This window comes from Botryllus schlosseri, chromosome 2, assembly GCF_051294905.1.
Source record: "Botryllus schlosseri isolate E-star chromosome 2, Bs_hap1, whole genome shotgun sequence".
In the NCBI taxonomy this organism is placed as follows: Eukaryota; Metazoa; Chordata; class Ascidiacea; order Stolidobranchia; family Styelidae; genus Botryllus; species Botryllus schlosseri.
Window position 1 is genome coordinate 39,886,853 of NC_137237.1, and position 25,642 is coordinate 39,912,494.

Consider the following 25,642-nt stretch of genomic DNA (forward strand, 5'->3'; position numbering starts at 1 on the left):
ACAGAAATGTATCGATTTATTGGTTTCGTACATATCCAACAAAAACCAGGGTATATGATTGTGCATGGTTCGCATATTCGACTGTGAACGCTCTATTGGTATATGTTGTACAGTTCACTTTCACCGTCGTGCGAATAACCCATGTTACGGTTCCATGTTTGTGTGTCTGTATGTCATACTTCAGATTGACTCAGAGTCGTTGCAATGTGGCTTATTGGTATTGTTATCGGGTGACATTCGATCTGCATCAAAATTACCGGCTATGATAATGTCTGTGGATCGATGTTTGTATACCAACACATTGCATGCAATGTCACACACCTCCATTTACGCGTATACTGATGTGGGCAAACAAGCGCGACGTATGTCTGGATGGTATTTTTTCGTGGAAACACAGGGTGTAACATGTTTACTTTGAATATTGTTCATTGGTTTATCGATTCAGAGTTGATATCCGGATCCGGTTACATACTTTATCAGGGTTTCCGATTTCAAACTGAATGTCGAGACATACATGACCAATAAAGACCCAATATAGTAAACATGCGGGGGGAAAACTCGACCTGGAATTGTTATCGCGATGGGTGACATAAATCCAACCGTTTTCCGAACACCGTTATCCACATACCAACCATCGTCGAGGAGGTGTTTTATTCAGACATTTTGACTCTGGAAAATCCAAATCACGAACCCGGACATCACAGACCTATCGAAGCCTATTGTCCAATTTTCCAAACATACATTTCGATATACAAGAGCACATTGCATGTGGGTAACCGATGATTTTGATGGGATGCACCAACACAAGTAAATATGCGATTGCACAAATGTATCGGAGTCGTTGTTGGTGTATATTTTGTCACTGCCCGTTGTAACAATATACAAAAATATCAAATTGTCGGGTGTGGTTGTCAGTTTTCAAAACGGAAATGGTATTGTTACCCAGAGAAAAGATAGATTTCCAAGTGCAAACGGTATTGGTACTCAGGTAAATGATAGTTTTCCAAACGAAACGGGTTTGTTACCCAGGGAGAAAATATATTTCCAAAAGAAAATGATTAGTTACTCTAGGTAAAAGTAGTTTTCCATGTGAAAATGGTTTGTTGCTGTAGGATAAAAATATATTTCCAAGTGAAAAAGGTTTGTTACCCAGAGAAAAAATATATTTCCAAGTGAAAAAGGTTTGTTATCCAGAGAAAAAATATATTTCCAAGTGAAAAAGGTTTGTTACCCAGGGAAAAAATATATTTCCAAGTGATAAAGGTTTGTTATCCAGAGAAAAAATATATTTCCAAGTGAAAAAGGTTTGTAACCCAGGGAAAAAATAGATTTCCAAAGGAAAGGGGGCTTGTTACTCTTGGAAACGATAGACCCCCAAGTGAAAATGTTTTGTTACTCTGATTAAACGATAAATCTCCAAAGAATAATGGTATTTTTACTCAGGTAACGACTGACCTCCAGGTGAAAATGGTAATTTTACTTGGGTAGGTATCGTATGTTTAGTGTCGTTGGTGTTGTTAAACGTAGCTGTCGAGTTGTACAATATACTTGTCGTGAGTCTACAATTACGAAGGGAGAGAATGAAATTGCTATTATGAGTGCCAGAAGGTTGTTGTATGTAGATTTGACAGTAACCCTATCATTCGCATATGACAAACACAATCATGGCCATTAACTAACTTGCTCGGTCTCGATCAATGCAAAAGAGATGATTCGTTTTTTGAAACCGTAGCGAAGACCACATGTAAATCGATGCGATAGACTTCTACCCCCTTGCATTCAGTCGTGTCGTGTCCATTTTAATACGGGGTCCACAGGTATGACATACACACACTAACGTCGTGAACAGAAATCGATGATTTTGATTGATAAAAATATTTCTTGACTACATCGGAATGTCTATGTCGTAGAAAGTAAATACTTTTATGGTGTTGTGTGTTTAATGAAAGTGATTGGTTACAAGTATGTTTTGGCGGAATAAAATTTATTTTTCTGTATGTGACAGTTTGTGAGGAAATGAAAATAGATTCGTGGTTTTAATTGAATTGCGCTGTTTTAATGTACGTTTCAACAGGTAGACTTGACACTGAACAACAATTCGACCCACAAAACATATTCGTTGTATGATTTGTCACTGGTGTGTAAAGGGTTAGGAATATTTTGAATGATAATATCTACTAGCTGTTTTGTTGTGAGGGCGATCATGTGATGACTCAGCACTTTTCGTTAGCAAAGTAGATTGATCTATGTGAAAGATGTAAGGATCGTGGCTAGAAACATATGTACTTTGTTGTTGGAGTAGCTGATTTACTGCTATGGTGTTGACATAACCCTCTGGAAGTGAGTATGCTTTTCTTTCACGAAAGTTTACGTGGCTCCGTTGTAATAAATTTGTGTTGACTAAACTCGGATGGATACTGCAATTGTGCTGGACTTACACATGGTATTCGCATACTGTACACATACAAACTTTTGTGTAAACAACTCTCTGATGTTTCTGTTAGTACTAGTTCTGTGTTGAACTATTTGATTATTAAGATACATGAACACCCATTCAGACAATAAAGTTCTTGTGATATCCAAACAGTTTGAAAGCACCACCAATCATTGCGTATGTTCGTAGCATGAGCGAATATTTTCATGTGTCGTGAATGTCTTTCGTATACACTTAGTATGAAATGAGATGTGTGGAACAATAATTAGTGTCGTACAAAGTGTTGTGTTTGATTGCCTACTTTTTATCAATGCCTTTGTGATGTTAAAAGACGGCTGAGTTTGCATTTACATTAAGCGGAGAAACTCAAGTAATAAATTTTACTCGTTTGAAAATATCGATCAATGGAGTAACAGTATCAATATGAGTGGTATATTATTTTTCGCGATATGCAACCAATCTTCTAAGAATAACTTGTCAAAAATTTATCATGTCGTAGAAACGCCGGTTGTTACGAATTCGAAAGAAATGCACTTCGATTATCACGATGATGGAAATTACGATCAACGCAGTATTTCGAAGTCGTATGTTCAACAATCACTAAATGTTGGTTAGTTAAACGATACATTTACAAGTTTACCGAAATCTTGATTTACAAATAACAGCTTGATGATGTAAACCTCAACCACTCAAATGTGATCATTGTAAAGTATTTGACACAAACAAAATATCGAATGGAGACCATCACATTGGTTTCATTTCGAGTGAGTGAAAATTGTTTTCTGGTGGCTAGGTAGGATACAGTTGACAAACATCGTACACATTGTTTCTTCGTGATGGTAACGACTTTCAGTGGCTTGGTTTCATGTCGGGAATTATTATTTGAGGGTTCAAGAACAATCAATACTACAAATGAACAACAATGCAAAACACGTTTAGCAAATAACAGTGTAGCAAGTACTTTTTTGATATTACGATTGTTGTGCACCAGACATTTCTAACTGAATTGAATGCATCTAGCAAACATATTCCAATTTACTTTTGTAATGATCAAAGTATGTGAAATGGTGTGAACGGATTAGGTATTATGCAAGCGGCGGTATGTCAATTCACCTCGTGTGATATCTTGACACCGGATAATGTGCGAAAGTGTTTCAATTCTCACTGCTGATTACGATGATAAAGTATTGTACCGGTTATTGTTTAACAAAGGAAATTGTTGTTTCATCTTTAGTCTTGGTTAGTGGGGACAATTACATTTGTAAAATATTTTCTGATATCCGCGATACGCAGGGTGATATGTACCAAGGTGGAATAATTTTCCATTCAAGAACATTTCAGACACGCATAGTTTTACAGCTTAATATGCTAATAACATTGGTACTGAAAAGTTTGTTGCTGTCATAACTTTCAACACAACGCCGGGTCTAATTAACGCGAATAATTTAATAATCAAGTCATGATCAACTATTACATATGTTAAATCGATGTGTCAATCCTTATGTTTACAGCATGATAACTTTCAATGTAACACCAGCGTTCGATTGTAAGAAATGAAGTCGCAACTACGTCGATCAGACTTTCAAATCTCGTATACTCAAACATATTATGTTAAGCTCAAGTCCCCTGTACCAAAGAGTAATTACTTTTGTCTCACAAAATATACCGAGTAGTAATTAGTTTGTCTTGCAGAATATACCGCGTAGTAATCCCTCTATCTTACAGAATAGTAACGACTTTTCAAGTTGATTAAAAAAGATGCGTAGGGATACGAATACATCCGAACTTGTTATGGATTTTAGGTTTTAGTGTTTGTATGGACTCGTGTATGCTTGGCTAACTGTTTGAGTTGGTCGGGTAACGGATTTACTTGACAATGTTTTCGTGGTTGACTCTTTGAATATGGTAAGATGGCGAGATGTCGAGACGTAATACTATTTCCGTTCACTCGATTGCAACAAAAAATAACCCGATAGTTTGTTCAAGGTTACGACAAATAGATTGAAATATTCCGATTTAACTCATCGCGTCACAAGTCGATCGCGGTATGCACAAGTGGTTGTCAAGTTAGAAATATTTACAACAGGTGTTATTTCATTGATTGATTCTATTGTGTGTAGTAACACATTAAAATATCGCGATAGTATTTACTGAAACTCTATTTGATAAACGGAAAACTCAGTTGTGAATAGAGTTGTAAGGTTTCATTACTTGTTTCAAATCAATATGCGTATAATTTCGAAATATGGGTGGGTTGAAAGTTGGTAGTCTTGTTTGTCAATCCTATTTCAATTCACACTATGTCAAAGTCCAAATATTTCATTTTGGATTATCTGGATTTACCTTTAGTACATCTGACGAATGGATTTAAAGTTGGCAAATTACCAAAATGATTGAATATTATCGGGTTAGAGATAGTTGGTATTGATTCTATAAGTGTTAAAACAGCGGCGTGGAATGTGTGAATGATCCGGAAACGGAGTTGAAAGTTGGTCAAGTCAAGTAATATTCAGTTTCAAAAGGATTATACTCTTAAAAAGATTCGAGTTATACCAATAATTGACAATTTGTGGGTATTCAAGTCGCCGCCGTTGTGGTTCTGTTATTCGTTACCCTTGTCAGTGATCGTAGGATTTTACAAATATTTCACACCTTTTTTGAAGTGTTAGTATGTGAACACGGTTATTGTTGGTATTTGAATCGCCGTCTACGCCGGCTCTGTGGTAAACTAATTACTAAAGTAACACCATGCGACTGATTCCTAGATTTAGCAAACTATTTCGCACTGACTGGATTAGTGTAATAATCGATACGATAGTAGCACGAAACAGCTGCACGGGTAACAATTCAGCGCGCGGGTCATTCGAAATATAGGGCGCGCGCGTAATCCTCACAACAAACCGTGTTCGCAAAACGGATGTAGCTAGTGGGTCGCACATATCAAAACGCAAGCCCAAACATCTGTTTTTCAAAATCGCACAATATACTGTGGTTTAGTGAATTTCCCCGTTGGTAATAAGTGGCAATTTGTTGCTATTCAAGTTACCCACACTGATGGTTCTGTTAGTCGGTATTTATTAAATCTTACCAGTGAAATCCAGTTCTGTGTCAAACTGATTACTAAAATTTCACCGCGCGAGCGATCGGTATGGCTATGACACCAAGTCGTGAAAGATGACTATGTCCGAGACATTATCTTGTCAGTGATCGCGGGGTTTTGCAAATATTTCACACATTTTTGAATAAGCGTTAACTTCACAAAGGATTACGGCTAGAATAGAAATAAGTGACAATTTGTTGGTATTCAAGTCTCGCCGGTGGTGTATCTGTTATTCGGCACTTATTACACTTATCATGAAATTAGAGTGAGAACATAAAGCATCAAGTTGTTGTTTTCGAATTTTGATGTCGAGGTGATAAATTTTCGCATTCAATTACAATTCAACATTCGAAATATGGGTCGCACGCGTAATCCTATTGCAAGCCGCGTTTCCGTTGGTGCGGTTATTGTTGGTGACTCGTACATATTCAACACCACGCGAGAGATGTCTGAAAGTGCGACTGGCGAATCGCCGCCACCGCCTATAGCAAAAAAGGCGAGTCACGACCACGAGTTTTCACGGCGAATCACGACCGCGGCCTATACCCGAAAAGGCGAATCACGACCGCACCCATAAGAACACATGGCGATTCGCGGCCCCGCCATAAGAGATAAGAGGCGAATCGCCACCCCGGGTTTCCAGGCGAATCGCCACCCCGCCATAAGAGCCCCTGCCACATCACGACCGATCTACATAACTACTCACCACGCCCTAAAAAAACAAATTTTCAACATTTCTGGTCTGTACCAGTGTTTGCCGGGGGTAGATAATAATGTCGACAACTAAAAACAAAGACATCGAGGACCGTTTCATGTCAATGGATGCTCAACCTTGAGCAGAACTTCCTAGATCCGACGGAAATATTATCCGGATTGTATCAAGATTCCGTTTTATCGAATAAGATTAGATCGAGTTCCCCATGACCGTGATTCATACATGCTTAATTCCTTTTCAAAGTTATGTTAGAACACAAAACAGAACTATAGAATTAGGTTATGTTTTATATCGCATGCCCACTGCGACATCAGGTAGTAGCTGTCGGTTAGTCTGCGATAAGGATACGGCAAGTCCGTGGTCAACGGATATCCGCTTACAGTTTATACTTAACTGGCACTTCCGCAGTAGCTGCTGACACGAACGTCCTGTGTTCTGTTTAGTTCTTGACTGTAGTTCAATAGACACAAACAATGCCTTTTCCAGATATATTGTACGGGTTGATAGTAATTTGGATAGTTTAAGCAGTAAGTACAGCGTACATGAGTCTCGTATAAATCTGAGTCAATCTTTGATATGCACTGGGTTATAACTATGCGATAAGTCACGTGATATAGCATTATACCATAACAGATATAGGAGAGAGAAGGGGCCAGAGCTCCACACCACCCAGTCCATCCCCGTTCTCTTTGCCCCATCAATCCAAACTGCCTTATGTTTCACGAGTTCACAGTGTTTTCTGATGAATTATTTTCGTTCAACTAACTCGAAGAATACTCCTAATCGTTTATATAGCTCAGCGGTTTCGACACCTTCCTATTTCGTTGTATCTCAGTATTGTGTTGTATTGAAATGACGGATACTGTAGCAATAAATTGAATTGAATTGAATTATGATTGGGTAAAAGTGTCCACCTTTTATTGATTCCAAAATATGGTAACCTTGGACCCTGGTAATGGCGCCTGCATCACTGAAATAATAGTGTCGACATCTGACAACCGAGCCATTTCGTGTCGTTTCTGCGAGGTGGGTGACTGTTGAATAATACGCCTTTACTGGATATAAAATACATGGTTACAAATCGAGTCAAACTATCATCTTTACTGAATGAACGAAAGACGGCTTTTAGAACTATTTGAATTTCAATTATACAGGCTGGAAATTACCTCTTCGTTATTGTGACTGTGGTCAGTGACTTTATCACTCATGGTTATCCTCATGACAATTTGAGTAAAATATGTAATCTTAGTTTTTCTGACATTTTGAACGCCCGCATCTGGGTTTATCCGAAATATCCTGATGGCATCCCAGTTCTCAGTTCCCAGTTCTCAGACAGTTCTCAAGTGCTGATATAGCCGATGTTGCTAACCAATACAAACCGTACTCGCCTCCTTGCGCGCTTTCCGCAAACTCGTGGTTGGCGAATGGAGATAATGGCGAATACGCCTCGGCTATATGCCGTGTGGACGATGATTTCTTTGAATGGGACTCATGGATAGGGGACAGAATCATTAAAAACGTGTATTTTTACGCGGATTTGTCTTCACCCAGTACTTAGTTAAAGCAGAGGTGGTGCGTAGAAAAACACGGTTTTTGTGCGCAAATTGCAACTTTTGTATATAGTATAACTGTGACCGGCGCTCGATGCAGTGACACCAAACTTGTAAAACCTACTGTTTTTTTGAGAATGCGCAATTTGAACTAGAACCAATGACGTTTAAAAATCCGCAACTAACAAATAACTGCTGCCAATAAAAAATTACTAATTTGCAGGGGAGCTGAGAAATATTGAAGATGCAATCAGCATTTCAAAAGGACAGGGTTTCTGGTTTGTAATGGCAGGGGTTTCAACCCCAAAACCCACCCTACACCAGTTAGTTGTGATATACTAGTGACTATGACTAGTTCTGCTTCTGAGCTAGCAATGGCTGCCGGAACAATTAACATCACACAATAGACACAACACGGTATATCATGATTCACGGCAACGCATGTTTCCTATAGTTTTTCGGCAACTGAGTTTTTGCACTGCGGAACTAGAACTGGAACTACTCAGAATACCCGTAGCTATATAGTTCACTGTCGACTATAGATTGGTATATATAGTGGATACAAGTCTGATAATAAATGGTAAAGATCTCAGTTGCAACTCAGCTGCTTAGATATTATAGTTATACTTGAGATTCCATATCAACTGATACATTTGTTTCCAGATTTTTACCTATACTTTTGGTTTTAATTCCAAGCAGTCAGATCAAACAGAATGTCTGACTCCGAGTCTGATTCAGAACAAACGATTGCTGAGGATGTCGTTGTCACAAAGTACAAAATGGCCGGCGATATGGCGAACAGTAAGTTGAAAGCTTCGTTTGTGTGATATGCGGACTAGATTCAGTTATTCAATTCTTGCGGCATCTATGCTGTAGTCTGCTGTAATGATATATGACGCCAAGATTTCCCAACCTTCAACTTTGTTAAACATGAAATTGTCACTCTGAGTGTATATATATAGTTTATTATGATGCAACAATCCTTCAATTACATCACACCTGTTCATATTCTTGTCCACTTCTACCTAAAAAACATGAAAAAGTTCGCAATTGCGGTTAAAACTTGCAGTAGTTGTGTTTTGGCTTTGACTTGTATAGCCCGGGTGATTCTACGGGTCACTATGGATTAGGATGACTCCAGTCAAATTTTTCAAATTGCTTCACCTAACTCTATACACTCTATAAAACTGACTTGACTTGAGGTTTCAAAATTTAAAGTTTTTCTTGATTAGAAGCAGAATGTCCATTTCAAATCATTCAGGAATCGTTCTCGACTAAGTTGTTGTACTTTTATGTCCGTGTTCCGCGCACGCTTTTGTATGTTCGATCATAATAACTTATAACTGAATCATAATTGGTTAGTCGATTCGGAAGAAATAGTGACTCAATCTATATTCTATCTTGCAAAATGAACTGACTTGAACTTTGAAAATTCGACTTGACTGGAGTCGCCTCCAAAAATTCAGTGACTTGATCTCAACACTGTCTCGTTTTGACTTGTCCAACTCGCACGCACATTTTAATCTTTGGTTATTATCTGTTGAAAGAGTTATTTTCAGCGTATGATGAAATCTCATTTTATTCCAGCTATTTTGAAAATATTGGTGAAGAAATGTGTTGACGGTGCCAACGTCATCGAACTCTGTATGGAGGGAGACAGACTTATAGAAGAACACACCACCAGAGTTTTCAAGAAAGAAAAAGAAATGCTCAAAGGTGGTATGTCTAAGCTGTGTCTACACGCTTAAAGAACGAATTTGAATCAATTCCAGCCAGTAGAAGCGAAGTTATTCTCGAAATTTTAAATTGTTTAGAATTACAAACCCAGTGTTGCCTGGACATTAGCCTATCAGCCTATTTGGACAGCTAGAACGTTTTCTGCTTTCCCAAATTACTTCTGAATCAGAAATATAGCTAGGCTGCACGGTCTTTATCCAAATCAGATTAGACTGAAATCTGTAAAACTTGAAAATTTATACACCAAAAAGTCAGAGATTGGCAAATGTCTACTCCAAGTTTGGCTCATTTCGCACTATACAGTGCTGTAGCATTTACAGGAAAACCAGAGATTTAGGCGCGTAGCCAGCCGATAAATAAGAATTGGGTTTTGAAATAAAAGGGAGGGGTTTTGATTTTTTTGACTGATTGAATTGCAACCAATTATTAGCGTCAGAACAATCATTTCAAAAGGACGGGGTGTCACGATTAGGGATGGGCTTTCGCGCTTCAAAAGTAAGGGGTTTTGACCCCCCCGAAGCCCCCTCCTTGACTACGTGCCTGCAGAGATTAGATTAGAATTAGGGCATAGAAACATTTGACAAATTAGATTAACGGCATTCAGCTTTAATTAATCAGATAACAGAACTAGAATTATCTAGTTGTCCAAATCTGCATGTATGATCTACATTTACGCTTGTAGGCTACTTAAGAACTTAACCCTATGAATTAATGCGTTTTTTTCTCGGCGTGGTAGGAGTATGATATGATTGGTGACATCTGTGTACAGTTCTAAATCTGATAAAATATCCGATCTTTTCGTGCAGGAATTGGTTTTCCAACTTCGATATCCGTCAACAACTGTGTATGTCATTTTTCACCTCTAAAAAGCGAAAAGCAAGTTATTTTGAAGGCCGGCGATGTCGTAAAGATGTAAGTAGACCTTTGCAAACAACTTGATTTTCAAAATGCGCAGCTAGAACTACTCACTTTTCAAAACTCGCAAACAGAACTACTCAAATTTCGAAACTCAAAACTAGAACTAGTAATTTTAAAAACTTGCAACTGGCACCAGTATTGGTGGCCTTCTACTCAATTTTCAAAATTTGCAACAAGGTGACTAGGACCACTCACTTTTCAAACCTCTCAATCAGAACTAGCACTGCTCACTTCTCAAAACTCATAACTAGAACTAGAAACTAGAATTACTCAGTTTTCAAAACTTGCAACTGGAACCAGAATTGACGAACTAACTAAAACACAACTGTCTAGATATCATTCCGAAGAAGCTCAGTCATTTTTATTGTATCGGAATCCGTTTTCCACATGAATACAAGAACAAGCTTAGATGTGAGGTGTTTCGACCCCCAAAACCCACCCCCTAGCTACACCACTGTTAGTAGTTATGGTAGCAATGGTTGCTAGAGCACCACACAGCAGAACACTAGTACCGTTCACACCAAACAACCACACGTGGTTGCTAGTTGTTCGGCAACTATGTTTTTGCAAATGCTCAACTTGGGGTTACCATGTATGTCCTCTTTTTTGAAAGTGTCCTCTACAGATTCCCAAAATATGGTAAACCTACTCAAAAAAGCGATAAATGAGTTGACTGTCAACGAACTGCATGGTCGCTTTTACAAGTGTGGACATATGTTGAAATGTGATGTGGATCTGATCAACACCGGTACTGACCTGTCTTATTTTCAGCGATCTAGCAACTCATATCGACGGTTTCATCGGATCCGTGGCCCACACGCTCGTGGTGGGAGCTAGCAAAGACAATCCTGTTACTGGGAAAAAAGCCGACGTGATTATGGCCGCCTATTATTGCTCGGAAGCCGCTCTCAGACTTATCAAGCCTGGCAATAAGGTACGACTCGCAACTGGGCAAAACCTGCCAACAGTTTGTAGATGTTCAAGCTCGCTGTGTTGGGAAATACAGGCAATAAGCGAGACATGTATTATACAAATGGATTCGAATTATTGATAAGATTCTTCCGACACCAATTTAGCATGCGTCTGACATTTTGCATAGAGCTGCGTTGCGTACACCTGTTTTCTGCTTGTTATCTATGTCATAGATGTCCATAAAATGTATACGAATACTAAATATGTACTCTTTTTGATGTGTCAAGATTGGGTCACGAGATGCCACTCAAACTCAGATTTGGGTCGCGGTCTAAAAAGTTTGAGAACCACTGTTGTAGTATTTTTTGATTCAGAATTTAATTCAATTACTATTTTTTTTGTAATTCACTAATTCTAGTCTAATGTAATTTCTAAATAACTGTAGCTATCATTCAAATCTTAGCTTGAAAGCTGAAAATTCTCTAGGCTTGCTAGAAAGCCATCGATTTTCTTTTGCCTGCACAAATAATCCGACGACTGCTATTTACAGAATAGTGACGTAACGAAAGCGTTTCAAACTGTCGCGGAATCGTTCAACTGCACGGCGGTCGAGGGCATGTTGTCGCATCAACTTCAACAAAATCGTATCGACGGAGCCAAAAGCATCATACAAAACCCGTCGGAACGACAAAGGTAGCAAGAATTGTGCTCTCCAATAGAGAGATAGAAAAATGATGTCTTCATTGTCTCAACATCTTCAAACATGTACTTCAAAAATTTTGGTCGCAGCCATATTCTTAGAACGCCACCTTAAGGGTGCTGCAATTTATTGAAATTTCCACAGGACCTTCACGCCCCAGCTGCTGCAACTGTGCGTCATTCCTTAACCCGTAACATGGCACGATGTCTTCACCATCGCACTTGCTCGACACGATTAGGCAGTCACGCAGAGAACGAACTTAACCCTACTCCCGCGGTCGGCCTCCAGGCCAAATTTTAATGCATCAACCAAAAAGTTCATAAAACGCCAACAACGGGACTTGAACCGACGCCCAATATATCGCCGTGATCAGGATATAGCAGCCTAGCCAACTGAGCTACTCGGAAGGCTCAGGCGAGAGAGGTGACGATGATATTCAAACCAGTCTACGCGATTTCTCAAAAGTGAAAGAGAAATTTGTTTTTCGTTTTCACGTGACGTGATACATAATCCTTCCCATGGTGAATGACCACGTGGTTGTCTTACATATCAATTTCGGCATTCAAACAAGACATTACTGAGCTTGAAATCTTTACGCAGTTGAGCGCACCGCGACTGGGAAGTTTTCGTTATAAGCGTTACTCACGGCCGCCGCTGATTACGTCATCGCGATAGAGGCAACGCGCGTTGTAATTCGTGTTTATTTGGCTTTGCCTGATCCAGTTATATAAGTCCAAATCCATGTTACTGATCTTATAGATACTATTGATCGTACATAACTAACAAAATGTTCAATTTGCAACTGCACAAGGCCATCGGAAGTAAATATATTAGCCTTGTTTGACACTTCTCATAGGCGCGCGATTTCTCTTGTTGCTTCATTTCATATCAACTTGAAACGTGTTCTACACATCGAATGTCCGATACAGGTTCGTCAGTATATGGCCATATGATCAACATCTGTTCATTGAAGTCTACAGTAACTTCGTATAACATATAAAACGGATGATTCAACTGTCTGTATGATTTTGTTATTACAGGCGCGAGTACCGTACACTCGCACCAACTTACACACCCATGTCTAGAGTGTTTAGCACTGGCGTCGTGTAACTTATATAAGACCAACCTTCGTGATACTGATCTTGTTGAAGTGTTATGGACTGCATCTAACTATGTGTGTGACATTCAACTGTATAAGACAATCGTAAGTGAATGTATATGGCCTTATGCGGCAATGCTCATACGTGCGCCGCATTTTTCACGTAACAGAGTATTGCTTTATTTCACACCAATTTGAAGCGTGTTCTATCCAACTAATTCCCGATATTATGGTTGCAATGAACTCTTGCGATCAACAACTACTCTAAAACGACAACTGTGTCTGCTTACGACGTGTAGAACGGAAGATATAAGGAATTATAAGATTAGCGTTCATTCAGGCGAACTGAGCTACACATTGTATTTTGCGAGAAACGTTTTTCTGTATTTTGAACAGGTTATGCCATAAGGCAATGGGTTATATATAGCTGGTCGTATGCGTATCGACAATCGCTATTTATAGACGATCATTGTAACCGTTTATGACCCCTACAACGCCAGATGTTGTTCATTGATTGAAGCGTGTTTGTGAAAAACTGTGCATGGATCCTCTAGGATCCACCCGCGGCGAAAGGGTTAAGATAGTTGTTGACAAATTTCCTTCATAACATCGGCTGACAACTATCTAAAGTTTGTTCTCTGCGTGACTGCCTAATCGTGTCAAGCAAGTGCGACGGTGAAGACATCGTGCCATGTTACGGTTTAAGCGGCAGCTGGAGCGTGAAGGTCCTGTGGAAACTTCAATAAATTGCATCTCCATTACGGTGGCGTTCTGAAGAAAATGACTGCGACCAAAATTTTTTTCATTTTGCCCTTCAATTTGAGACCACATCAATTTTAGCGCGCAGTTCCCCTTTGACTCTCAGTTTGTGGCAGGCGCTTAGCCAGCCGAAAAAGAGGTTTGAAATGGAAGGGTGTTTTTTGATTTTTTCAAATTAACCAATATAGCATCAATTCAATAGGGTTGAGTGAACACTGCATGCGTAAATGGCGATCATACAAGCTTTTCTAGTGTTGATGGAGTTGAGTCTCATCTTCTACGGTATCTTGAAACACGTCTTTAGTATCAGTGGGAATTAACGTTCCACGTTGAAGTGTGTTTGCAAGCTTCAATGTCATTTTGTTTCACAATGTCGCTCTAACCATTATGACATAACAATTGCTTAGCAGTATACCCGTAACGAATAACGACATTGTCTCAAAACAATGGAGTGATAGGAGACAATCCCCCTGGCTACACGCCTGCTTTGCGGCACGAATCAATTCAGTACTCGTAAAAATCACTCACTACTTTGCTCGGAACTGTTCATTAATACTCGATTCAGACTGAAGTACTCATTGTACCCATCCCTACTTAAAACTTGTGTTGTTCGTAGGCAGGAGCACGAAGAGATTGAATTTGGTGTTCACGAAGTATACGCAGTGGACGTTCTGGTGAGTACCGGTGAGGGAAAACCTCGTGAGATGGACGCCAGGACCACCATTTACAAACGCAACCCGGAGATTATGTACCAATTGAAAATGAAGACTTCCAGAGGTGAGATCTCGTCAATTCTGCGCAAATGCTACATAGTAGGGGGGCGTAGAGCTGTTCAATAATATTAGTTTGCTAAAAACGCTGCATGTTGAATTTGACTCGATTCCAGCCGGTAGAAGCGAATCTATTGGATTGGAAAATTTGGGCGTTGATTATACGACTGACAGTTCTATAATTAATACTTGGATTTTTTCCTTCTGTCAATACTAATTTTTCAAATCCAAAATTTTCCAATTTTCTTCGTTTCAACAAAATTTGGAATGAAACCAAATGTGTTATGCATCGTTTTTCTAGACAACTTTACAATTTCACAGTGTAGCCAGCAAAATTTGAACAAAAAGTTATTTTTGATAGGCTCAATTTAGCTTCATCTAATACAGTGGATACCTTCACGAACCGGGTGAACCCCAAATTTTCAGTGAGTCCAAAAACAAGATCTCACCACCATAGGCGCCGAACGCTAATTTTCCTTAGGCATGCGAGTTCGATGACGTCACAAAGGAATGACGTCATGATCCGACGGAATTGATAATTAGGGATAATACAGCATCAATTCATGAGAGTTAAGTGCCTGCATAAATGCCGATTATGCAATATCTTCGTGTTAACAAACTTGCGCGTATGATAAGCTTGTCAACGAGTCCGGAAGTGCTGTCGTGCGCGCCAATGCAGATGCGATAGTGCAGGCAGCGATGGCACCGGGCCTACTGCTGATGTGATTTCATGCACAAGCAAGTGAAACTAGGCTTGTCGGAGACACGATAAAGCAGGCAAGCGTCCCAAACGATGATTGCCGAGCGCACGGCAATCAATGACACAATTTCGCGATCGGCGCCTATGCTCACCACAATACACATCTAATGAAATTCTGTCGTTCAGAGGGAACTGGACGTCATCAGTAATGAAATGTGAAAAAAAAAGCAGTAAAACGTGATTTTCGGACAAAGCCAAAAGCTGATGATGAATATTTACTGCAAATTACTGCCGAACCATCCACATTTTGAAGTGGTTTTCTGCCCTCTCAAAATTAGGTTTTTGAATCTTGTTTCTTTCAAATAGGCTATTTCACATGAAAACAATAGTCATTGAAGGGCCTTGAATTAGAATCGCTGAACTCGCAAAATCTTTGATCTTCAATTCTATTCCGAATTAGAAAGAAATACAATCAAATCAATTTCAGTTCCTATCGAATCCTACTTGAATCTCATAAGAACGAAAATGTAATATGTCCATACGCCGAGGTTGGCTCATTTCGCACTATACAGTACTGTGGCATTTTCAGGAAAAGCGGAAATTAGAATATAATTCGAATAAGAGAAGATGGTAACATTTGAAAAATCCTTATAATTCTAGGACAGCTGTTTCGCTCCACCTAGATAACTTGAATTGTGTAGTTGCCCGGTCTGAGTGAAGTGGTTCTGTTTGCAGCCTTGTTCAGCGAAGTGGAAAAGCGCTTCGGCTCGATGTGCTTCACGTTGCGAGCGATCGAAGACGAGAAGAAAGGCAAGCTGGGCGTTGTGGAGTGCGTCAAGCACGAGCTCTTGTCCGCGTTTCCCGTACTCTGGGAGAAAGAGGGAGAGACGGTGGCGCAGTTCAAGTACACGCTCTTGCTCATGCCAAACTCGCCGATGAGGATCACGTCAGGGCCGTTCGAAGCGGAGATGTACAAGTCTGAGTTTAGCGTCAAGGACCCCGAGATTTCGGTGAGCAATTGGAGCTGCGACTACCGACTCTTATAAGCTAGCAAATAAAACTTATCAAAACTTGCAGTTAGAATTGGTCACTTTTCAAAGTTCCAAACTAGAACTAAAACTGTTCGCTTTTCGATACTTGTAATTACACCTACACGCCTTTCAAAGCTAGCAGCTTAGATTTAGTACCACTAGCGTTTCAAAATTCACAACTACAACTGGCATTACTCACTTTTCAAAGCTAGCAATTAGCACTGGAACCATAGGCGCCAAGTTACTGGGTGGCGCGAACGGACGTAATTGATTAGCGGCGCTAATACTAAAACATTAGAAGATGTGTGTTAAGGCCGTGTTATCAAACGAAACAACCGTCCTGAATCGCATGAAATCGGTGCCATTGCAGATCAGATTACACAGCAGATTTCAATCGTATTAATTTGTGAAATTGTTCGTCGTCACCGAGGTTCCGTATTCAATTGTTGGTGGATAGCGAATAGATGATGTTGGAGCGGGATCGGGGAATCGCTAATTAACCGCTGGACTCGCTGACAAGCTTACGCGTCAACACGTTGAAGCTTGATCTGTCCATGTATTAGGAGCATTTGCACGTGTACTTAACCGTACTAAATTGATGCCGACTTGGTAAATTTGAGATAATTTCAAACATCTCCCTTTTTTTCATCTGGCCTCCCCATGTAAAAATAAAAGTCGGCGCCTATGACTAGAACTAATCACTTTACAAAACTCGCAGCTTAAACTAATCACATTTCCAAATCCGCAGCTAGAACTAGGCTTTTCAATGCTCACATCCAAGACTAGTCACTTTTGAAAATTCGCAAGTAGAACTGCTTGTACAAGCCATTTGTGGTACAGAACTTCAGAATAACGTGAAACAATAACTTCATATTGTTGACATATTAACAATTTAATTTTTTTTAATTTCCTAATAATAACAATTATTATTGTTAACATATTGTTCATATTGTTAACAATATGGAGTTACTGTTTCGCGTTAGAACTGCTTGTATTTTAAAATCCGCTACTAAACTTCTGAAAAACTGATATGTACCTGACCGTCAAGTAACTAGATTAGTAGTTTGTACAAGTCTCTTCCTGTAAAGCTTTACAAATCGATGCTGTGAAGTTTTTGAAATGAGTGTTGATCTCGATTCCATATTTCTTTTCGTATCTGCTGAACATACCGTGGTTAACGGTCGGGCTCTAGTCATGGCGTCATTTGTCTTCCCATGTTCCATCCAATTCGAAAGACATACATTTTCAAAATTTTCAGCCCATGTTGAGCTTCGTCTGATGATGTGTTCTGGTTAAGTGTGAATTGCATTTAGCCAGAATTGGAGAACTAGAATAATTTCAGCTTTTTCAAATTTAATTAGAATTACAGAATTGTCAATAACTTTCGGATTGAAGTCAATTCCGAATTGGAAATAAAATAACGACCAAGTTCATTTCATGTTAAATCAGAGTTGATAATCAGGAAAATGACAAATGTATGTAGCCTACATTGTACACCGAGCTTGGCTCATTTCATACCATACAGTTCTGCCGCATTTTCAGAAATACCATGAATTAGATGAGAATGAAAATGGGAGCATGGAAACACTTTGCAAATGATTTTTCCAGGCTTTGCTGAACACTTCTACTAGCAAGCGCGCCGCTAAGAAGAAAAAGAAGAAGGCTGCTTCTAAAGCCGCTCAAGATACCGCGGAAGAGATCGCACAGGCCTGATATGGCACGTTTCGAAGATGTGCTATTGGCGCGGGGTTACGTTGTGTGGGAGATGTGCTTGTCGGACAGACAAATTTGAGTAGCTTATTCATTTATAACATGTTAGGAAAATCCAGTTTACGTAAGATCTTGCATGAACATGATTTTCCCAAGATGTTACAAGAGACATGGGCTGCTCTGCTTTTTCTGTGAAGATGCGCTCGTCTAGCAGAGAGCCAACTAGGAATATTACTTCTCTGGGGTTGCTTCTTCGTGTTTGGTTTGACGATAATTGTTTTAAGAGTGGTGGATTTGGAACTGATTAGAACTTGGTGGTTCATCTGCCTGTGTTTGAACTGGATTTCGTCGTTTGCTTTGTGGTTGAAGGTAGCAAGAACAGGATAGGGCGGCCAGACTTACACCGAATACTGGATGTTCAAAACGTGCAACTGGAACTGCACACTTTTCAAAACTCTAAACCGGAACTACCGACCGTTCAAAAATCCACAGCAACTCCTCCATTTCTGTTTTAAAGGATCCACTTTACAAATGGATATCAGTACAAATTAGACATGGAAAGGGTCTGGCTACGCCACTGTTAGTGGTGATAACTCTGAGCTAGCAGTAGCTACAAGAACACCGGTGTCTCGCCAAACGATGGTACATGTTGCTGGTTTTTTCTGCAGTTATTTTTTAATGCCCGGCTAGAACTCGATTTTTTCAAAATCCACAAATGGTACTAGGTAGGGATGGTGTGAACTTGAGGTTCACGTTCGCGTTCTGTGTGTGAACCTCGGAAATTTAGAGGTTCACGTTCACAAACGAACCTTGGTAGGTTCTGCACTGTGAACCTTTGTCATATATTGTAATTTCCACTTCATTATAAGATCTTTCGTTAAATGTTATTGCATTACAACTATACGGGCCGTCATATGCATGACGCTGGCAGCATATAGATCAACACTAAACGAGCATGCACCTTGAAAATCAAAAAATTTTACTTGCATTGTTGCGCAAGTTTGCTCGAATAGTTATAGTGACTCCCTGCTGTGAGCTTGACCCGCAATCTCACAACATTAAGAGCGAAATACACTACATGTAGGTACTATAGGTAGTCAGTGAATGATGCTTACTGAACCAATTACCATAAAAACCAAATCCGTGCGGTTGGGGTGTTGGCTACTGCTGTATAACTTGTTAATTGGGTAATATCGTTCACAAATATGGAAACCCGTTTAACACTTCTCTCAATATCAACGTCAGTCAGTCAGGTTTATTAATATTTTCATCGTTTCAAAACATCACAAGACTGCGATACAATGAAAAGATAGGAGAAACGTAGCAACACTGAGACGCCGAATACATTGTCCGGTCTGGCCTAGACGGTTAAGGCGCAATCTAATATTCCCTTGCAAGTCCCCGTCGAAACTGTTTGCAAAGCGACGGAAGATGTTGACTTTATGGGATTATTAAATCATTTGATTTCCCCAGTTGATACAATTGGCGACGTTCAAAACGTCAATATGTACTTCAGCATTGTGGCATTCTTAGGGCCGGGACGTCGCTAGGTATCGTGTACATTAATAATATAGGCTATCATGGGGTTGCCATACGTCCGGAATTTCCCGGACATGTCCGGAATTTCCCTGAAAAATCTGCGTCCGGGAGGAATTTCTAAAATATGCCTAAATGTCCGGAATTTTGAAGGCTTGAAGCAGGCTCAAAAGTTTTTCGTAAATCAACGTAAACAATTCTATTTTCAAGCAGATTTATGCTATTCAAAATTGTTCTTCGCGCCGCCCGCGAGTTAATGCAACGTATAATGATATTAGTATGGGCACCAGGCACCACCCTCTCCAAAAATTGCAATCAAAAGTAATATAAATACCCATCATTTACTGAAATAACTCTAACTAAGCTAACGGTATATTCCTAGAGTTGGTTAAGGCCAATTGGATGCTTCAATCACAGACAGTGGTTCCAAATCTTGGGGTCTTTCGCCTTTGTCTGGGGATCGCGATGATCTTGAGCTTTGCCACGGAACATTTTCAAGTGTGAAATGAGGTCGCGACCATACAAAATTGGAAATCACCGGATGTGCAACCTGCTGGAGCATTTTACAGTAGTCTAATATATGGAAGAATCAATATTATTGACAGAATTCATACCTAAAATTTACCAGCCAAATGCATATAGTAAGTGCCCAACAAGTTACATCGACTATCCTATGGTGGGCCCAAGATCAGTGCTTTTTTGTGCGGAAGGGGGGGTTGTGGAGGAGAAAAAAAATTGTTGTTTCGGATCTGATTTCACATATACCGATAGCCCAACAGTATAGCAGGACTGCTAATCGCAATCCTGACGGGCCAGACACGGCCCGCCAGATGATTTCATCCGGCCCGTGGATGAATTTATTGCAGACTGTGCTAATACATACATACATACATGCACGCACGTCGCACAATCACAACAACGAGAAGACGAGATCGCTCATGCGTTTAGGGAAACTACTAGAGAGAGAGATAGTAGTAAGAGATAATCACACACAGACCATAGCAAGCAAGTAGCAATCACCAGAGCTCACATTACAGATGGCCAGGGCTGTGGAGTCGGAGTCTGGGTAATTTTCGCTTGATGGAGTCGGAGTCGTGAAAACTATAATAGTTGGAGTCGGAGTCGGTGGGAAAATACTGACTAGAGTCGGAGTCGGAGTTTGTGAGAATGACCGTGACTTCGACTCCGACTCCAACTTTCTCTATCATGAAAACATTTGCTTTCAAAGAATTTTCAATATAATTTTATGTACACCAATCACTGTTATTAATGACCATACAGATCAGGTGGCGCCAGCCCGTGGCACGCGGGCCAAATTTGGCACACGATAAGGTTAGGTGTGGCCTGCGAGGTAATTCTCGAAATTATTTATAACATCAGGTACAATTGCAAGGTCAACCGAAATTTCATTAGCATGACCGCGAAATTTGATGATGACTTAAACAACAGTTCTGACGCATTGACGTATCCAGGGGCCAGCCACATTTATCCCAGATCTTCGTACACGACCATAAAGTAGAATATTTCATAGCAGATTTATTTGACTTGAAATTTTTCTCGGTACTTCGCATGATTCATTGTCACTAGATTTATTGCATTCAGTATTTGAGCCCCCATCTGAAAATTATAAATACCTATTATTCACAGAATTGAGTCTAACTATATTCGCAATTAGGAGATAACGTGTCGTCCAACATGCGGCTTCGCTTGTGCACTCGCAGCGAGATCGTCGACAAAACATTTGCACAAAATGATAGAGGCATGTTCACTGATATCGTCGATTTTGCTATGTCTAAACGTCGAATAATCCTGTCCTTGCCAAATGAGCCCAGTGGTATACAGTTGCGACCCCCAATGTATGCTATCAACATATTTATTGATATAATTCAGTCATTATCTTGCAAAAAAATTTCGCGCTTGGCGCGACCAGGGCCTGATTGCGCACTGCACCGTTGCATGATATATTGTTATCAATTTTAGAGCGCATTTATATAAGTCTTGTTTGCAATGTTACCTAATTCGGTTCGCTCCTATCGGACGACTAAAAAAGGTTATCAACATTCCAGTTGCCCGCGCAATGGTTCGTAAATCTCATGTGTCCCTTTGGCCGAAAAAGTTTCCCACCCCTGATATAGATACAATTAGACATTACTTGCAAACAGGGCCGTAACAGCACCTCGTCAGCCCCCCCCCCCCTCCAAACTTTGGTCTGGGCCCCCCGGTTATAGACCGAACGTCTGGGGGGCGAACGTCCGGCAATACACTGTTTACCACTATTCATCATGATCATCGGGAGTTTGTTCGGTGAATCAGGTTTTGTCGCCTAAGCGCGCGAGGCGCGGAAAATTTCTAGAATTCATGATTTCATCGGTCAGTATGATCGGGAATTGCGTATTTGTTATCAATTTTTATCTTCTCTCTGCTGACGTAATGAGATTTGTCGGTAGAGCTGAGTGAGGTGTGTTTGAAAAGGTAGGACCACTCAATAATAACTCAACATCTTCGGGCGTATACCCGTTGGAAGGACGGAAACAGCACCTCGTCAGGCCCCCATCACGTTGTTCGCGTTTGTCACGAAATCATCTGTACTGTAATGTGAGCCGAGCCAGCGCGAAGCGAGAAAATTTTCGATGATTTATGATCAAATCGGTCAATCAGATCGGCGATTGCATATAGATTATGCTATCAATTTATTGTCCTCTCTACTCACGTAATTAGATTTACCGGTAGAGCTGAGTGAAGTGTCTTGAAAACGGGAGGGCCCGTAAATATTGATTAAACATCTTCGGGCGGGCGGACCCGTTGATATGACTTCGTTACATGATGTTATTTCGTGACTTCCAGTCTACTATATCAAAAAATATAGAATTGCCCAAACGTAGGCTTCTAAACTAAGAGACGCACACGATTTCAAATTGGTATTTCTTCCCTGGCATAAAATTTTTCCCAGCGGGATGGTATTTGTCTTGTGAGGTTCAGATTGCAAAGACAGGAACATTCGGCCCCAGTCATTCAGGCGCCTATGGACAATTAAACCTATATGTATTTTATATAGCCTATATAATGAAGTTTTCTGTCTGCGTAAGGGCATAGACCTTTTCGGCCAAGCTTTTCTCGCTGCCGATCGTTCTGGCACACTTCTTGGAGTCGCATGTTATATGACCTAAAACTTGATTGTATGTCTTGGTGGGTCGTGGCTCGGTAATGTCCCAATACCCAATAATATAAAAAAATTGCATAAATTTTCAAAAAATGCTCTATGATTTATGCTAATTCACGAAATAATTTTGGGCCCCTTTCGAGCTCGCCCCCCCCCCCCCCAATTGGGGGGTTTGGGGTGCGGCAGTTACGGTGCTGCTTGCAAATTACAACTCAGTTGCAGAGGGGAAGAAAATCGCAATATGCGTTTTCGCGATGCAGTCAAAATTGATGCAATTTTTGGAATTATACCATGGTACTGTGACAGAGCAAATGCATCGGCTGGCCTTGTAAAATTGTAAGAATCATGTAAATATGACCAAACAATGCTTCCCACTTGACAAAATTGAAAATATTTGTAGTGTAGCTTAGCTGTTTGGGTCGAGCAAATGATTAAGAAAGATTGCAAGTCCCAATCCTTGAATACTTGAGTAAGTACATGTAGACTAGACATAGGCTATGGTCTTTGACTACTTCACTAAATTCAATTTATGACCAACGTCTATTAGTAGCCTAGTAAGAGTGCGTGTGCTTGTAATCAGGATAGTGTGTAATGACAAAATTAGTAAGTTCAATCTCTTTATTAGTTGCTGAATCATGCACAAGAGCTACACTTGGATTTTTTATCTACATTTTTATTATACAGGATTGGATATCTGCCATATTTGAATGATTCATACATTTCAGTATATTGGAGAGTCCATTCTATAAAAACTTGGAAAAGGAAGGATATTTAGTAAATCTTTCTTTCATGTTAATTGCATTGTGGATAATTCGAGCTGTTCCACAATGAAACAATTTTGCACGCCACCGTTAATCATATGTTTGCATATGTTTAATGGTTGTATGATAGTTATTTAACCGACAATGTGGCATATAATTTTCGAAGTAAATTGGTCATAATGCTCGAGTCGGAGTCGGGAGTCGGAGTCGGTACGTTTAAAAACCCAGGAGTCGGAGTCGGAGTCGGTACGTTTGAAGACTCAGGAGTCCGAGTCGGTATATTGAAAATGTGTGGAGTCGGAGTCGGAGCCGGAGTCGGTGGTAGAATTTACCGACTCCACAGCCCTGCAGATGACCTAATTCATGACATATGCTCCACTCCATTCCGGTATAGTGTATTATACAGTCAATGGCAATGCTTTGCCAGTGTGACGTCATATTGACGGTCAATGAGTTACACCTCATTTTAAAATCCGCTAGTGGGCGCTAAAAAGTGTCCGGAATTTGCTTCACAAAAATATGGTAACCCTAGGCTATCACCTCACTAAAATGTAGGGCTTGAATTAGCAATATGACGTCATGAGGTTCACGTTCGCGTTCACACAGAACCTTTCAAAAAGGTTCACGTTCACACGAACCAGAACCTTTCAGAGGTTCAGACCATCCCTAGTACTAGGGCAATTTTCAAACTGCACAACGAAAACTATGGTATGAAGCAAAATATCTGCTAAAGCGTTATGGCAAACATCAATAAAATGACAGTTTGAAATAACATATGTGTCGGGTAGAGATTTTGGTATTGCTAATCCTTGATCCCTGGGTTAACAAAGTACGAACGTACACGTGTAAGCTAAACAAACCTCATACTGTGTAGACGCAAAACACGAGAGTATCATTGTTGGGAAAGTTTCTGATTCGCGGTTGAAAATTCGTCAATTTCGTATAATCCCTGTCGCAACTCCGCAGTAATCAACTGCGAAATTCAGGCTATGATTCGCCTCTTAAGTTTTCAAGAATTGAAGTCTTTGGGTATTGTTTGTCCCTGATGTCTAGCCTGGTTAGAAAAGTGATGCCATGTCGACGGTGAGTGGCAGTTTTGAATCAATCAAATCACAGTCTTTAATAATATTCAGGATTTCCAATCAGACTACTCCTATTTTGAGGTATGAATCACAGCAGGCTGCGTAGTTATTACCGATATTAGTGTCAGTGAAGGTTAGAATAATTCATCAGTGTAAGTTGGTATTATTATCACACTAATATGGACTGTTCCAGAGCAATGCTTCCCAACCAGTGGTGGCTTTTGGGGTGGGCGAGGTGGGCGGTCGCCCGGGCCCCCCCCTGGTCGAAGGGGCCCCCCCTCTTTGGTTCATGTACTTTTTTTCAGGGATAATAGCGATTAAACACGGAAATCCGTGTACCAATCAAGAATATGATTCCGTGCAGATGTGTCAATCATCATCAAATCTCTGCATTTGTTAGGAAAGTCCCGTATCCCTATAATCAGCACGTCTCTGCATGCGGTAGAATTACTTAGTTTTGATGTAGTCTATCCTTGCACACATGCAATAATAGATATGGCTGAATCCAGCATCTGGGCAAACCTTGACGCGGTGAAAGATAGGTAATTATAACATGTGCGCAAGCGGGGTCTGGGGGGTGGAGCCCCCGAGAAGTTACGGTTAGATACCTATAGCCCCCCCCCGGTAACTCTCAGACGCTCAGTTTGCTCGAAACATCCAGCTTTCCGTTCGTGAATATTTAGTGACTCTCTGCTGTGAGCTTGACCCGCAATCACACAACATCAGGAGAGAAATACACTACATGTAGGTAGTCAGCGAATGATGCTTATTGAAACAATCAACGAAATTGATATCGTTGTCTTATGTAAAAAATCTATCAGGCGTACTGGGTAAATCTTGATTTTATATGTTTATTGTATCACAAAAAACAAATTCATGCGATTGGAGTTTGGCTACTGGTGTATGTATGTGTAATGGGGTAATATCGGTAGCAAGTATAGAAATCCATTTTACACTCTGCTCAATAT

General features: G+C 40.2%; 1 protein-coding gene and 2 long non-coding RNA genes across 3 annotated transcripts in view; 1 reads left to right on the forward strand and 2 right to left on the reverse strand.

The window, feature by feature from the left end:
* LOC145459277 (uncharacterized) overlaps window positions 1-25,642 on the reverse strand; it is a 416,587-nt gene that overhangs the window by 211,298 nt on the left and 179,647 nt on the right. The gene's annotated exons all lie outside the window — the stretch shown is intronic.
* LOC145459070 (proliferation-associated protein 2G4-like) lies at window positions 8,461-18,478 on the forward strand. Its single transcript, XM_080337666.1, has 8 exons — window positions 8,461-8,600; window positions 9,387-9,515; window positions 10,343-10,448; window positions 11,226-11,388; window positions 11,917-12,059; window positions 14,541-14,701; window positions 16,130-16,404; window positions 18,034-18,478. The coding sequence occupies exons 1-8, from the start codon at window positions 8,513-8,515 to the stop codon at window positions 18,136-18,138; spliced, it is 1,170 nt and encodes a 389-aa protein (XP_080193792.1). The 5' UTR covers window positions 8,461-8,512; the 3' UTR covers window positions 18,139-18,478.
* On the reverse strand, window positions 18,034-19,371 carry LOC145459298 (uncharacterized). The gene is made up of 2 exons (XR_013921340.1): window positions 18,945-19,371; window positions 18,034-18,909 (listed from the first exon to the last, which is right to left on the reverse strand). It is a non-coding gene; the product is annotated as an uncharacterized LOC145459298 (long non-coding RNA).